The sequence below is a fragment of the Mustela nigripes genome, chromosome 18, assembly GCF_022355385.1.
Source record: "Mustela nigripes isolate SB6536 chromosome 18, MUSNIG.SB6536, whole genome shotgun sequence".
NCBI classification, from domain to species: Eukaryota; Metazoa; Chordata; class Mammalia; order Carnivora; family Mustelidae; genus Mustela; species Mustela nigripes.
In genome coordinates, this window is record NC_081574.1 from 34,571,024 (window position 1) to 34,584,592 (window position 13,569).

The window sequence follows — 13,569 nt, forward strand, 5'->3', positions numbered from 1 at the left end:
AATAGTATATTGTTTGAAATGTCTTTAAAAAAATCCCTTAATGTATCTAAAGCCTGTTGTTTTGCTCATTCAAAATTGGTGCCTTTTTAGTTATTTTGTAAATAGGTTTTAAGATTATATTAAGGTATCTATTATATTAAGGTATGCTATTATATTAAGGTATGCTATCTCCAATATCCAAATGAGCCTTTAACTCTCTGTGCCTCTGTTTTATCTTTAGGTGGTCCTATTGCTTATATTTTATCTATTAACCTTATCTAGCATTTTCCTTCCTTCAGAAGACCATTGAATTCTTAGAAGTTTACAATGAGTGTCTGGGCCTGATATTTTTTCATTGTTAATAGTCCATCCCTTTTCCCTTAAATCCTGTATTAACTTTTCCTTTTCTTGTCTTAATTGCTCCTTATTTTTTGTTGTTATGTTATCATAGACTATTACTAGAGATTTGTACAATGATTGCTCTATATGAGTGGACAGTATAGTATGTGCTATACTGGGCTCTTTAAATATCCTCGGAGCAACCTTACAAATTGATATTGTTTGCCTTCCCATGAGACTTTGGTGTATTCCTGGCTTTCTCCTATAATAGGTATTGCAAAAGCCATGTCTGACATATCTATAGTCACATAATATTTTCCATTATAACTAGTTATCTTTTAAATTACTTCTTTTCTGTCAGGTAATGCTCCCATTGATTTTGGTGATACTTTATTTAGATTTCTATAATCTGTTGTTACCCTATATTGTCTACTAGGTTTTAACACTGAACATGTGGGACAATAAAACTGGATGACATTCCTGGAATAATTGTACTGTCTTTTAATAATTCCATTATCTTTTCTGTTACCTCCTTACATACCCATTTTAATGGGTATTGTTTAGTAAATGATTCCCTATGGAGTCTGGGGAGTTCTATGCTAAGCATATATTCTTTTTTTTTTTTTTTTAAGACTTGATTTATTTGACAGAGAGAGAGAGAGAGATCACAAGTAGGCAGAGAGGCAGGCAGAGAGAGAGGAGGAAGCAGGCTCCCCGCCGAGCAGAGCCTGATGCAGGGCTCGATCCCAGGACCCTGAGACCATGACCTGAGCCGAAGGCAGAGGTTTAACCCACTGAGCCACCCAGGCACCCCTATGTTAAGCATATATTCTTATTTTTATTTCTTTTGAATGGCATCCATTCCTCATATAATTTTGGAATTAAATCCATTCCTATAATATTTTCTAGCTGCAGTACACTCACAAAAGTATGTCTCACAGGTTCTGTTCTTACATTAATACTTCTGTTTCTATGGATTTTTCCTCCTGATTCTTCAGTATTTATAGTTTTTCCTTCATTAGGTCTTTCTTTCTTTAATAATGATATTTGGGATCCTGTACCTACCAAAAATGTGTCTGTTCTTATTTCCTTTCCTATTTTTAATGCTAATTGCATATGTGGCCTATTATCCCTGGATTTGGTGGCCTTCCAATCCATTCTGAGGTCCTCTCGTTTTTTATGAAGAACATTTTAGTAAATCTGTTGTTCCCTTTCCTATACTGTTTGCTGGTATACTTGCTCCTCTTTTAATGGTTTCATTGAAATGTTCCTTTTTTCCTCCTCTTCTGTCTCGATTTTTGTATCAATTTCTATTATTTTCTGTATTTCTTGGCTCTCTGTTTCTAACTAATTTCTGTTCCATGTGACTTCTTATTGATATTTCTTTGATTTCTTTCTGGATATATTTGCTGTTCCCTCTTTTTTGATAGTTCAGATAATTTTGTGTCCTCTCTCTGCAAATGGTCTGCTCATTGTGTTTGCAGATACCTGCACAGTATTATTACTTGTGAACCTTCTGGTGTGGTCTCTTTCCACAGATGATTGCCTGTGTGTTCATTTTGTGAGTAGTTCAGGTGCCCTTGAGGGCCTAGGTATATCCCGCTAATGTGATTGCTGTTTCCTGAGCTGTCAGTGTTATCTTATGTGTGCCTGATGATCTGCATATATTTATTACATCTTGCATGGTATGGCATCCTGCTAGCACATTCGTAAATGACATCTTTATGTTTTCCAGGGTTCCTAACAGCAGTGCTCTTTTAATCCCATTAGTGCCTGGCACCTCAAAGGATGTGTCATAGATCAGAACCGGAATAACCAATTGGTGGCAATGCAGTTGAGCCTGCTCTAAGTCAGTCCAATTCTATTTATCTCCAAATTTCGTGGGGTCTAGATAAGAGTTTACTTTTCTCCATGCCAAAGCAATCCAGGGCCAGAGGGATAGAATTTTGGTGGTTTATTTCTCCTTCATTTCCTTGGTTTAAAGAGGGATTTTCAGCTAAAGAAGATATCTGAGGCATCTCTGCCCCGATAATGCTGTTGTATTTGCCCCATTATCCCATACATGAAGCATCCAGTCTGTATCAGATATATGTTTTTGACAAAATTCTGTTCTAATCTTTTGAGGTGGAGCATGACTGTATTCTCTTGTCCTCTGCTATTTCCACAGGTTTTCTTGTCCATTACTGTAACCTGATACTTTCTTCCTGGTAATTCTAGGTCTGCTGTGATAATTTATTCTCCTTCCGGCCCCCTGCCCCAGGGTCATCATAGTCTCCTGGATCCTCAGGATGGGGATCCTGGGGTCCTAAGGGGTTATTGTCCTTTAAATTTTAAATTATTCATTGATTTGGCCTGCCTCATTACTTAATTAGCTAGCTCTTTGCCCTTTGTCTGCCCTGGCCTAACTGCGAGATGGTTTTTATAGGTAAGATGGGAACCTCTGCAGTGGGCGCCTGGGACACTAAGGGCTTTACATTTTTAGAATCCTTCAGATCCATGACTGCATCTCCTGGGGTCCTGATTGTGAGCTTCTTTCTAGCTTCGAATTCTATGGAGCTCCACAGGTCTTCTATACAATGTATAGAAGTACAAAGTATACAAAGTGTATACAAAGTATGGTGTCAGGCCTCTGGGCCCTTTTCACCATCCTTTTCGGGCTTTTACCTAGTGCACACATCTTTCTTCCTTTTTTATAACCTAGCAGCTGCTATATACAATTTCTTAACTATGTAAAGCTCTAGTTCCCACTTATACCCTAGGATATTTATACAGATTTTCCTATAATTTTTGTCCACGTCTTTCTGCCAAGTTATAGATTAATTTGGCCAGTAGTGGCATATATCTTTGCAGTACCTACAAATGGTTTAATTTTTCTTGGCCCTCCAAGTGCCTTTCTGAGGCAGTGTCCCTTGGTCTCAGCTTTGGCTAGTTCTGCCGTGCCTGACAGACAAAGGCGTAACCCCAGACGAGCTTTGGCTGCTGACTGCTCCCTGCATAGAACCAGTCTTTCTTTCACCTGCCTGGGCCAATACCGTAGGATTTCACTCTCAGTGAGACTCTGGGGAACTCTATATTCACATAAATTTATTGCCCAGTTTATTATTTTCAGTTCAGCTATAGTCAAATTCAAGCAAGACTTTAGGAGTCTTTTCTGATTCTTCTAAATTTTCTAACACATGATGAGTCAATGACAGTGAATCCTGCCAACAACATGAGTTGTGTTTTTCTATGATGTCAGTTTTATTCAGTCATAAGCAAAGTTAAATCACAATCAGAAACCAGGTTCAGGATTCCAAACTCAGTGACAGTTCACTATGTGATGAAACTAGGCTCCTTACAAAGTACCTGGAGCAGGAGAGAAGACAAGGCACACAACAAACAAGGTAGCAGAAGGGCGCAGGAAGTGAAAGAACTGTGGACGTGTGGTTGAGACAAGGCCTCCATCTGGTCTGGGTCAGCTCTCTGCACTCACTGCTTCTGATGTTCAAGTGGTAAAGGCTCTACATTCTATTTGGAGATTAATCATGCAGAGCCTTGGCAGCAAGGTCTGAAGAGTCTGACGGCTTGCTGCCAAAATCCTTCCCTTTTTAAAGAGATTTAGTGAGTTTTGGGTCTCTGCAGACCTCTTCTGGTTATTCTCTTATCAGTTCTGGTGGTGTCAGCTAACATGTGTCCCGGATGATATCTCCTAGGGGCAGTACCTGAACTACTTGTGTCATTGCTTGACACAGGGCCCTGCTTGATGCAAGAGACTCCATTTTACTCTCTACAGTAAGGAATTCCTCCCTATTTGGAAAAAAGTAGAAAAAGGACAAATAGGGATATATTAAAATCCATGTTTTCTGATTGAGAGCACTATTCTTACATGATTTTATGAAAAATTTTATACCACTTGTTTATAATTTTGAATTACATTCTTTTATAACAAGTGGTCTTGTGAGACTTTTATTTTAAGGAGAAACTTTTTTTTTCTGATTTTAAGAGTGATCTGGGGCACCTGTGTGGCTCAATGGGTTCAGTGTCTGACTCTTGATCTCAGCTCAGGTCTTGATTTTGGGGTCATGAATTCAAGCCCTGTGTTGGACTTCACGCTGGGCATGGAGTCTACTTAAAAAAAAAAAGAAAAGAAAAGAAAGTAATCTGTGTTTTTTTAAAATAAATAATTTAATAATACCAAAGTATAGGAAGTATGCAGTGAAAGATGCTCTATCATATTTTACCCTCCTCAGGTAGCCATTGTTGGTAATTTGTTAACTTTACATACTCTTCCTATATAAATGTGAATGCATGTGTATATGTATTGTGTATAAGTGTGAGTGTGTGAACACAGATACACTTATTTTTACTACCTGCTTTTTTCAGTAAGGTACCATAGACTTTATTCATATAGTTCTACATGGTTACGTAGTTAATACTGTTTTATGTGGCTATACCATAATTTCTTTATGGAGTCAACTAATGACGGCTGTTTAGGTTGCTTCTAATTTTTGTTTCTAAATGGAATTGTTGGGATAGAGTATACATGTTAAAAATTTTGACACATATTATATACCTTCCACAAATGTACCAGTCTATACTTCTGCCAGCAGGGTAATCAAATTCTTGCTGTGCTGACATTGGTTGCTAGCAAGTATTATAATCCTGGTTAGTCTGATGGGCATAAAGTGCCTTCTTTTTTTTAAGATTTTATTTATTTATTTGAGAGACAAAGAGCATGAACAGGTGTGGGGTAGAGGGGCAGAGGGAGAGGAAGAAGCAGACTCCCCGCTAAGCTGGGAACCCGATGTGGAACTCAATCCCAGGACCCTGGGATCATGAACTGAGCGGAAGACAGATGCTTAACTGACTGAGCCACCCAGGTGCCCCAAGTGTGAAGTGCTTTTAAAGTTTTAATTTGCATTTCTTTTGGTTATCATGAGGTTATATTTTTTTCATTTTCTGTATTTCATGGCTTTTATGAGTTGCCTGTTATCAGACTTTGCTCATATTTCTGTTGGTTTTCTAATATTTTGTTGTTAGAACTTTTTATAGATATAAATACTGTGGTTTCAGATTTGATTAATTTGTCCTGATATTCCTGTTTAATTTGAATTTTATTACCCTAGTTCCTTCCAGGTGGTACTTTATGCCGAGGAAAAACCAATGAATGTGATGTTCCAGAATACTGCAATGGTTCTTCCCAGTTCTGTCAGCCAGATGTTTTTATTCAGAATGGATATCCTTGCCAGAATAACAAAGCCTATTGTTACAATGGCATGTGCCAGTATTACGATGCTCAGTGTCAAGTCATCTTTGGCTCAAGTAAGACATTTTAACTGTAATTGAAATTGGTTGTTTTGATTTTGTGCTTCAGTTTTTGTTAAAAATGTAAAGACAACATTATTGATAAAATTTCAGTTTTCCTGTTATATATCCCTCCTTCCTTCTTCATGACCAGTCCTGTTCATGAATTTGATATGTGCAAATTCAGTTGATGGTTTTTGCTTTTCATTCCCTCTCTTTTTATCACCTTTCTATTCTATATGTATATAAACAGAATAAATATGTATTTACTTAGTATCATGTTCTAGTTTTAATAATTTCATATAAAAAGTATGGGTATATATACATATGGGTCTGCTGTTTTCATTGCTCACTTAAAATGTTTTTGATACGTTTGATTAAAGTATCAATACATTATGATACATTTAGATCACAGTACATTAGAATACTTCATTATGTAAATGGAATCCATTCTCATGCTGATGGATATTTAGGATGTTTGAAAGTTTCCTGCTTTCTCTATTTAAAGTTTTCATTTTTATCAAAGTTATATGTACATATTAAAGAGCCAGATTTTTAAAAATAAGTTTTTATGAAAAAGTGTGCTTCCACCTAATAGCCCCATTCACTGGGGCAACCACTTTTCACTTTTTCTAGCTGATTATTCTGTTATTTGCTTCAGGTCTTTAGATAATCTCTTGGTAATGCCATTTTTTGATTTTTCCATTCTAGGTATTAACCATTAATTTCTCACTATGGAAGATGAGAATTTAAAATTCTTTCCTTCTTTTAACCCTTGTCAACTGCCATCATATTCTTGGTCTTTTTCCATTCTTCATTCTTTTACTGTAGATTATTATGATTTTAGTTAAAGCTCTGCGGATTGATGTGATACTGTGATTTATAATTAGAAAAATATATTTGATCTTTGTCCAGTTCCTGGCATCAAGCTTTTGAAACTTTTTGGAATTTCCTAAGTGATGAAAGCTATAAATGTGTCTTTTGTTGTGTTAATGAAGTAACATTTGGAAAGCTCCTAGGTAACCCAAGGGTGGGGGCTGGTTGCCCAGGGAACCAACCAGTGTGATTAGAGGGTTAGAACTTTCAGTTCCCCCACCTCTAGGAAGGGGAGAGGGGCTAGAGATTGAGTTAATCACTAATGGCCTGTGGTTTAATCTACCATACCTATGCAATGAAGCCTCCATAACACCCCAAAGGGATAGGGTTCTGAGAGCTTTTCCAGCTTGGTGAACAAGTGGATATTCTGGGAAAGTTGTACTTGGAGAAGGTATGGAAGTTTCAAGCCCCTTCCCTCACACCTTCCCCTATGTATCTCTTCCATCTGGCTATTCCTGAGTTATATCCCTTTACAAAAATTAGTAATCTAGTAAGTAAAAATGTTTCTCAGTTCTGTGAGCTGCTCTAGCCAATTAGTTGGACCCAGGAAGTCAGTTGTGGGGACTTCTGATTATAAATACATTTATGACAAAAGGGAAGAAATACTCATGACAATTGAAGTCTTAGGTTCTGTAACTGGTCATGTGGTCATAGCTGGTAGGTTTAACAACTTTCTTCATTATCCATTCCATATATCCTTTGTCTTCACCAAGCATATCAGTAGGTCGTAGTTTTTAACCTGTAGAGTGACCCAAACTTTTATTCTTGAAGGCTCTGGGCTGCGTGACCTGAATTGGGTTGCTGTAGCTTTCCATTGGTCTCAGTCACACGGCATACTAATACTAAGAGTCACCCTATGAGGTCTCCTGTATTCCACGGAGATTCTCCCTTATCTCTGTTGTGTGGTATTAGTCCAGTGCTACTTTGGCACAATGGAGTAGTAGTAAAGTTCAGGCAGCACAGTAACTCCCTTCTTTGTCTGTTCATTCAGAAGTATGAGAAGTGTAAAATGGCTGGGTTTAAGTCTTTTTTTTTTTTTTTTTTTTTTTTAGATTTTATTTATTTGTTTGACAGAGAGATAGCGAGAGAGGGAATACAAGCAGAGGGAGTGGGCAGAGGGAGAAGCAGGCTTCCTGCCAAGCAGGGAGCCTGATGTGGGGCTCTATCCCAGGACCCTGGCATCAAGACCTGAGCCAAAGGCAGATGCTTAACGACTGTGCCACCCAGGCACCCTGGGTTTAAGTCTTAACATCTAGTTCAGTAGAATCGTTGTTGTGTTTCCTGATGGAAGCATTCCTCTTGGAACTAAGATCTCTAGGATAGCAGGAACATAAGGTGGTAGGAACAGGAAGCAAAAATTTTGCTAGAGGGTCACTAGGAGAAAGAGTGGTGCCACTTCCACTTCTACCTCATGATTTCTGGACCAGTGGGGCCTGATGTAATGACTTATCTTTCACTTTTGAAAGGAACTATAGATATATCCCACACAACCAGCCCCTAGAAATTTCACAGAGGTAGAAGACCCCTGATTTTTTCTCAGATTTGCTTTCCACCTTTGACATGCAGTTTGTCTTACTGATTGATCTACAGTGTTGCTACTTCTTGCTCACTAGGTTCAGTCAGATAATGGCATCCATAGAATGGATGGAATTATCTTTCTTTCAAAAGATAAGAAAAAGTCGATCAAGATCCCCCCAAACTAACTCATGGTGTAGGGTTGGAGAGTTGCTGTACCCCTGAGAGAGGATTGCCAACTGAAAGCAAAGTGCATCTGGTGATGGTTAGCAGCTGGGGTGGAGAGAACAGTACCACTACAGTACAGTAGCCAGGTCAGCAGCTGCGTCCCAGGTGCCAGGAGATCCGTGAAGGTGCTCAGGCAATAGAACCACAGTAGCTAGAGCAGCACTTACCTCCCCAGCTGCTTGAGCTTCTGATAATCCACTCTTGTTCTCCAAGATCAGTCTGTCTTCTGCACAGGCCAGATAGCTTAGTTGACCTGGATTACCTTTCCAGTCCTTAATGGTGGTATTGACTTTGCAGTGGTTTCTGGATTGTGATATTTATTCCTTTTGGTTTACTGTTTTCCTAGGTAGTAGCAGTTCTAGTGACTTCCAGTTGGCCTTTCCTGCCATAATGGCCCTGACTCCATGGGTCAGGGAGCCAGCATGGGGATTCTGCTAGTTGCTGATTGTGTGTGTTCCAGTAGTGCATTTTGGAACTGGGGAAATAAGCCCAGGATGGGTTTGGGATGCAGTGGGCCTCCTGTGAGTGAGGAGGACCTGAGCTGAAGCTCCATTGATAGCTGACCTCCATAGCTCCCTACTTTGACTGGTAGGCCACCGTGATGTTTTGGGTCTTCGGGATTCAGTGTCGGTTCAGAGCCAGTGTCCAGTAGTTCTGAGAGGTCTGATGATTTTCGTTTTGCACAATGCCCGGTTAACCTGGTATATGGCCATAGATCCTGTTGGGGAAGGACTAGAAAAAGAGTAAGAGTATACATTTTGGGCCGTGAATCCAGTGTCTACCTGAAGAGGACCAGTCCTCCCGTTCATGTAGGGGGTTCTGGGTGTGTAATAAGGCTCAAGTTTGGCAGTTGATTGAGGGCCTATTACACTGTTTTGTTCATTTGACCTCGAACTTTATACAGATGTAGTAAAAATTTACTGGTACACTTCCTCTCTTTTTATTTCTAGGAGCACCATGATCAGCTAACTATAGCCATAGGTCTGTGCAAGTCAGACTTTCTGATTGCTTCTTTGACTTTGCTGTTTGTTATGCCAAAGGATATCAAGTAGCTATAATTCAGTAGTTCTGGTGAAGAACCATAGGGAGTGTACATTGAGGCCTGGCAGCACCTTTTGTTAGTCTGATTTTTATTACACACTGATGCTAGCTGTATTCCTGCAGTGATAGTCTTTATTGTATGGCATCTTGTGTTTCCTTTCTCGGGTTCAAGTGATTGAGGTTCTCAAGGAAAAGGTTGCTTTCAGCATAATGAGGCAGATTGCTTTGTTTGATAATTGACAATGATGGGCTTATGCCCAAACCGTGCTGGGATCTTGTTTTACTATCTTCTTCTGTTTCTCTCTTGAGTCAGTAAAAACAGGAACAACACCACGTTCAAGTGAATAAATAAGTGAGCACTAGATGTTTGTTGAAACTTGTCATTAAGACAGCAGAGAGTTACTAACAGGAGCTTTTCTGTATCTTTCCAGAGAGATACTGGTAAACTATATCCACTACTAATCAGGGTGTGGGACACTTAGTAGGGGATTAATACATATTTAAGAAAGAAAGGAAAGAGGAGGGGGCGGAGAAGGAGGGAAGGAAAGGAGACCCGAATCCTCTGTTTTTATTTTTATTTGTCTCAATTAAGAAGATCAGTTATGGGTACCTGGGTGGCTCAGACAGTTAAATGTCTGCCTTCAGCTCAGGTCGTAATCTCCAAGTCCCGGGTTTGACCCCCACATTGGGCTCCCAGGTCAGCAGGAAGTCTACTTCTCCCTCTCCTTCCATCTCTCCCCCTGCTTGTGCGCTCTCTCAAATGAATAATAAAATCTTAAAAAAAAAAAAAAAAAAGAGGCTCCTTCATGAGTATTGTGCTAGATCTCTCAGAAACTAGGTGTTGACTTTGATCAGATTGCTGCTGCCTCTAGTTTCTGTCTCTTGTTCTGTTATAGCCCTTATCTTACGGTGGGTCAGAAAGGGATTGAGCCAAGAGGACTAAAAAATTAAATGGGATGTATTTGTGTTAATCAGGTCATGGTATAGAATAGTGGAGATCTGTCAACTTCTGATCCATTTTGCAAAAATAAGCCACTCATCGCAGACTAAAAAATTATAACAGATACATTTTAACAAGTTAAATACTGGTTTTTAGCAATGATGCCATCTTCATGGAGGCCTACGGAAAAACCTAGGACTAAGTGAACTAGACTTACTTTTCTTTTTGGAGATTATCTGGATTTGTAGAGCTTCTCTTCTGTGGAAGGGCCCCGCTAGGGATGCTGCCACGTGCTGTTTGCCCTGTGTGGAAGGTTTCTGTTCCCTTTCCATGTCCTGTGGTCCTCTGCCTCTTTTCCAGCTCCCCCCCCGCCTCACGGTCATTTTCTTTTAGCCAAAACAACATAGCAATAGATGTGCAAGATAGGCAAGTGAATTACTTTTTTCAATAGAAAGTACTGTCATTTTGGCTTAAAAATATTTACAAGGAAAGTTTTTTAGGAATGTGTAATTGGCAGGTGAACTGAACATGAAGTGCTAACACTTACATAAGATGCAAGAAAGCAAGAATGGTTCGCTACTTCCTCAGCTGTCATGGTTGTTTGCCAATCTGTCGTGTGAGTGGGGGGCATCTAAATTCAGCATCCAAATGTGGTAAATGAAAAAAACCAGTAATAGTAGCTGGCAGTCTTTTAATCAGCCCTTCCGAGCCTGATCTAACAAGGCAGCAGGTATGTGTTTGAGAGGCTGAGAACAGGTACTCCGAGACCACCACCAGGCTGTGTGCACCTTTTCATTTATTTGTAATGTCATCTTGTTTAATGGCATTTCTTTTAATTACTTTTCTTTGAGCCCAGGGTAACTTTTAAAGACTCTCTAAGCTTTACTTTTACATTTTGTTAAGCATAAAATTGGATCAAAAACGTTCTACCTGGGAGGCTTGAAACATTTTAGAAGGTGTTAAAGCAGTTCATCCTCGTGTGTGGGTTGACATAGGGAATACTTCTATTTCTGCATTAAATTGCCTTTTTTTTTTTTTTTTTTTTGTTACAGAAGCCAAGGCTGCCCCAAGAGATTGTTTCATTGATGTGAATTCGAAAGGTGACAGATTTGGCAATTGTGGCTTCTCTGGCAATGAATACAAGAAGTGTGCCACTGGGTAAGTGAAGGCAAGGCTGTGAAGGAATGTGCAAGAGTGTAAGACCAGTCATCTCTGATATCTTTTATATAGTCCCTTGCATCTGCTTGCTTTCTCCCCCTTAAATACTGAAATTTCCAAACTTGAAAATTTTCTAACAAAGCTTTAGAGAGACTCTGAGAACTAGTAAAATAATTCATTTCTTTTGATGTTCATTGCCTAAAATCTAACAGATTGTAGAATCTTTGGTTTTCTTTATTCTACAGTAAGAACCTCAAATAAACATTCTTCCTCTTCTTTTTTGTCATTAAAAGATTAGGTTGATTAATGTGTAAATAAAGGTATCTGCAGTCTTCATTCTGGATGTTGTTATGTTCTTGCTTTCTGTAATTTTATTTTTTATTTTTGAAAAGATTTTTTTTGTTTATTCGTCAGAGAGAGAGAGAGCACAAGCAGCAGGGAGCAGCAGGCAGAGGGAGAAGCAGGCTCCCCACTGCCTGGGGAGCCCGATGCAGGACTCGATCCCAAAACGCTGGGATCATGACCTGAGCCAAAGGCAGATGCTTAACCAACGCTTGACCCAGGCGTCCCACTCTCTATAACTTTAAAGTGACAGATTAAAACTTTCTTGTTTCTGTAGTATTTGTGTATGGTAAAAAATTAATAATTATTAAAAAGTTGTAAATGAGAAAATGGTCATCCATAATCTCCATGGGTATATATTTACTGATTTCAGTGTATTTCTTCCTCTCTTTTTGTTTCTTTGTGCTATACATGCACACACTGATATTTTGTGTAATTGAAATTATTCTGAAATACTGTGCATCTCTTCTCCCGGCTCCACCTCCTACTTTGCCAGTTAGTCTAAGCAACTCTAGTGAAACAATGTTTGCTAAGAAGAAATAACAACAGTGATCTCCATGTTGCGAAATCCAACTGAAATTTTTAGGTCTTCATGCTACTTGACTTTTAGTAGCATTCAACTATGCTGACCATTTTGTTCTTGAAGAAACCTCCCTCTTTCCTTGGCTTCTGTGTGGAAATTTCTTCTAGTGTTCTTTTCTGTGTTTCCAGTTGCTCTTTGAATGTGTTTATTTGTAGGCTCATCTTTATCTACTCAGCCATTAAATGCTGTGAGACACCAGCTGAGGCGGCCTACATGTGGTCCTTCTGCCACAGGGCCTCCGTCCATGCTGTTCCTTCTGGCTGGCATGTTCTCCAGTCCTCCAGATCTTACATTCAAAGACTACCCCATCTTTCTTCACAGAACCAGATGCCCTCTTATAGGTGTTCTTACTGCTGTGTACCTTTCCCCCCTTAATCTTAGTCCATTTATTTTGTTCCAATTCTTTAACAATTAGTTATTAATATATGGTGTATTTCACAGAATATTCAGAATTTACCTTTCTTGAAACATAAAACAGAGTAGATGGAGGGAAAATAAAAAAAAAATCAAAGTATTTCAAAAGGGGATATGAACATGACTTTTGATATCTATCTTACATAGTTTTAAAAGTAGTTGTAGATATAAGTTCTCTTGTAATTATGTAATACTTTTTGAGGGGAAGTAAATTATTATTCTTTTTTCCAAATTATTATTCTTAATATATTTTTAGTATTTTTAATTCCATGGGAAGGTTTTATGTCCAAACCACTGCCCTAAGAACGATCATTTCCAACTATCATGTAATACCTGGTTAATATTAAGGTTTCTCCAGTTGTCCTTAAATTGTGTTTCATAGCTGTTTTTTTTCCACATTAGGATCTGTTAAGAATCATATATTGCATTTAATTGTCATGTCACTTAAGTCACTTCTAATCTAAAATAGTCTTCTTCATTTATTTTTTTCTTTTTAGTGATAGTGCCTTAAGGAAATAACTGGGCCAGTGGCCTTTTAGAATGGCCCATGATCTGGATTTGTTAGTTTCTTCTCATTGTTGTTTAACTTGTGTCTCTATCCCTTGATTTCTCTATAAATCAGAAGTTTAAAGTCTTAATTAAATTTAAAGTCTTAATTCAGGTTAAACATTTTAGGGAAGAATACTTCATGACTGGTACGTTATGTCAAGGAGGCACATAATTCTGGATAAATTCATTTTATTAGTGATACTAAGTGGCCATGACAAGATCTTGCAACTTGTAGAGTTGTTTTGCCCATTACAGCTATCAGATAATATGTAGAGGAGTGATGATTTTATACAATATGAATAGCCAGTTTCCCACCGGTGTT

The 13,569-nt window shown here is 38.6% G+C and overlaps 1 protein-coding gene across 1 annotated transcript in view; it reads left to right on the forward strand.

Annotated features, from left to right (window-relative positions):
* ADAM9 (ADAM metallopeptidase domain 9) overlaps positions 1-13,569 on the forward strand; it is a 148,159-nt gene that overhangs the window by 85,842 nt on the left and 48,748 nt on the right. Inside the window, exons 14-15 of the mRNA XM_059384151.1 lie at positions 5,424-5,619; positions 11,254-11,359. Coding sequence (XP_059240134.1) covers positions 5,424-5,619; positions 11,254-11,359 — 302 coding nt within the window. The remainder of the gene's footprint in view (positions 1-5,423; positions 5,620-11,253; positions 11,360-13,569) is intronic.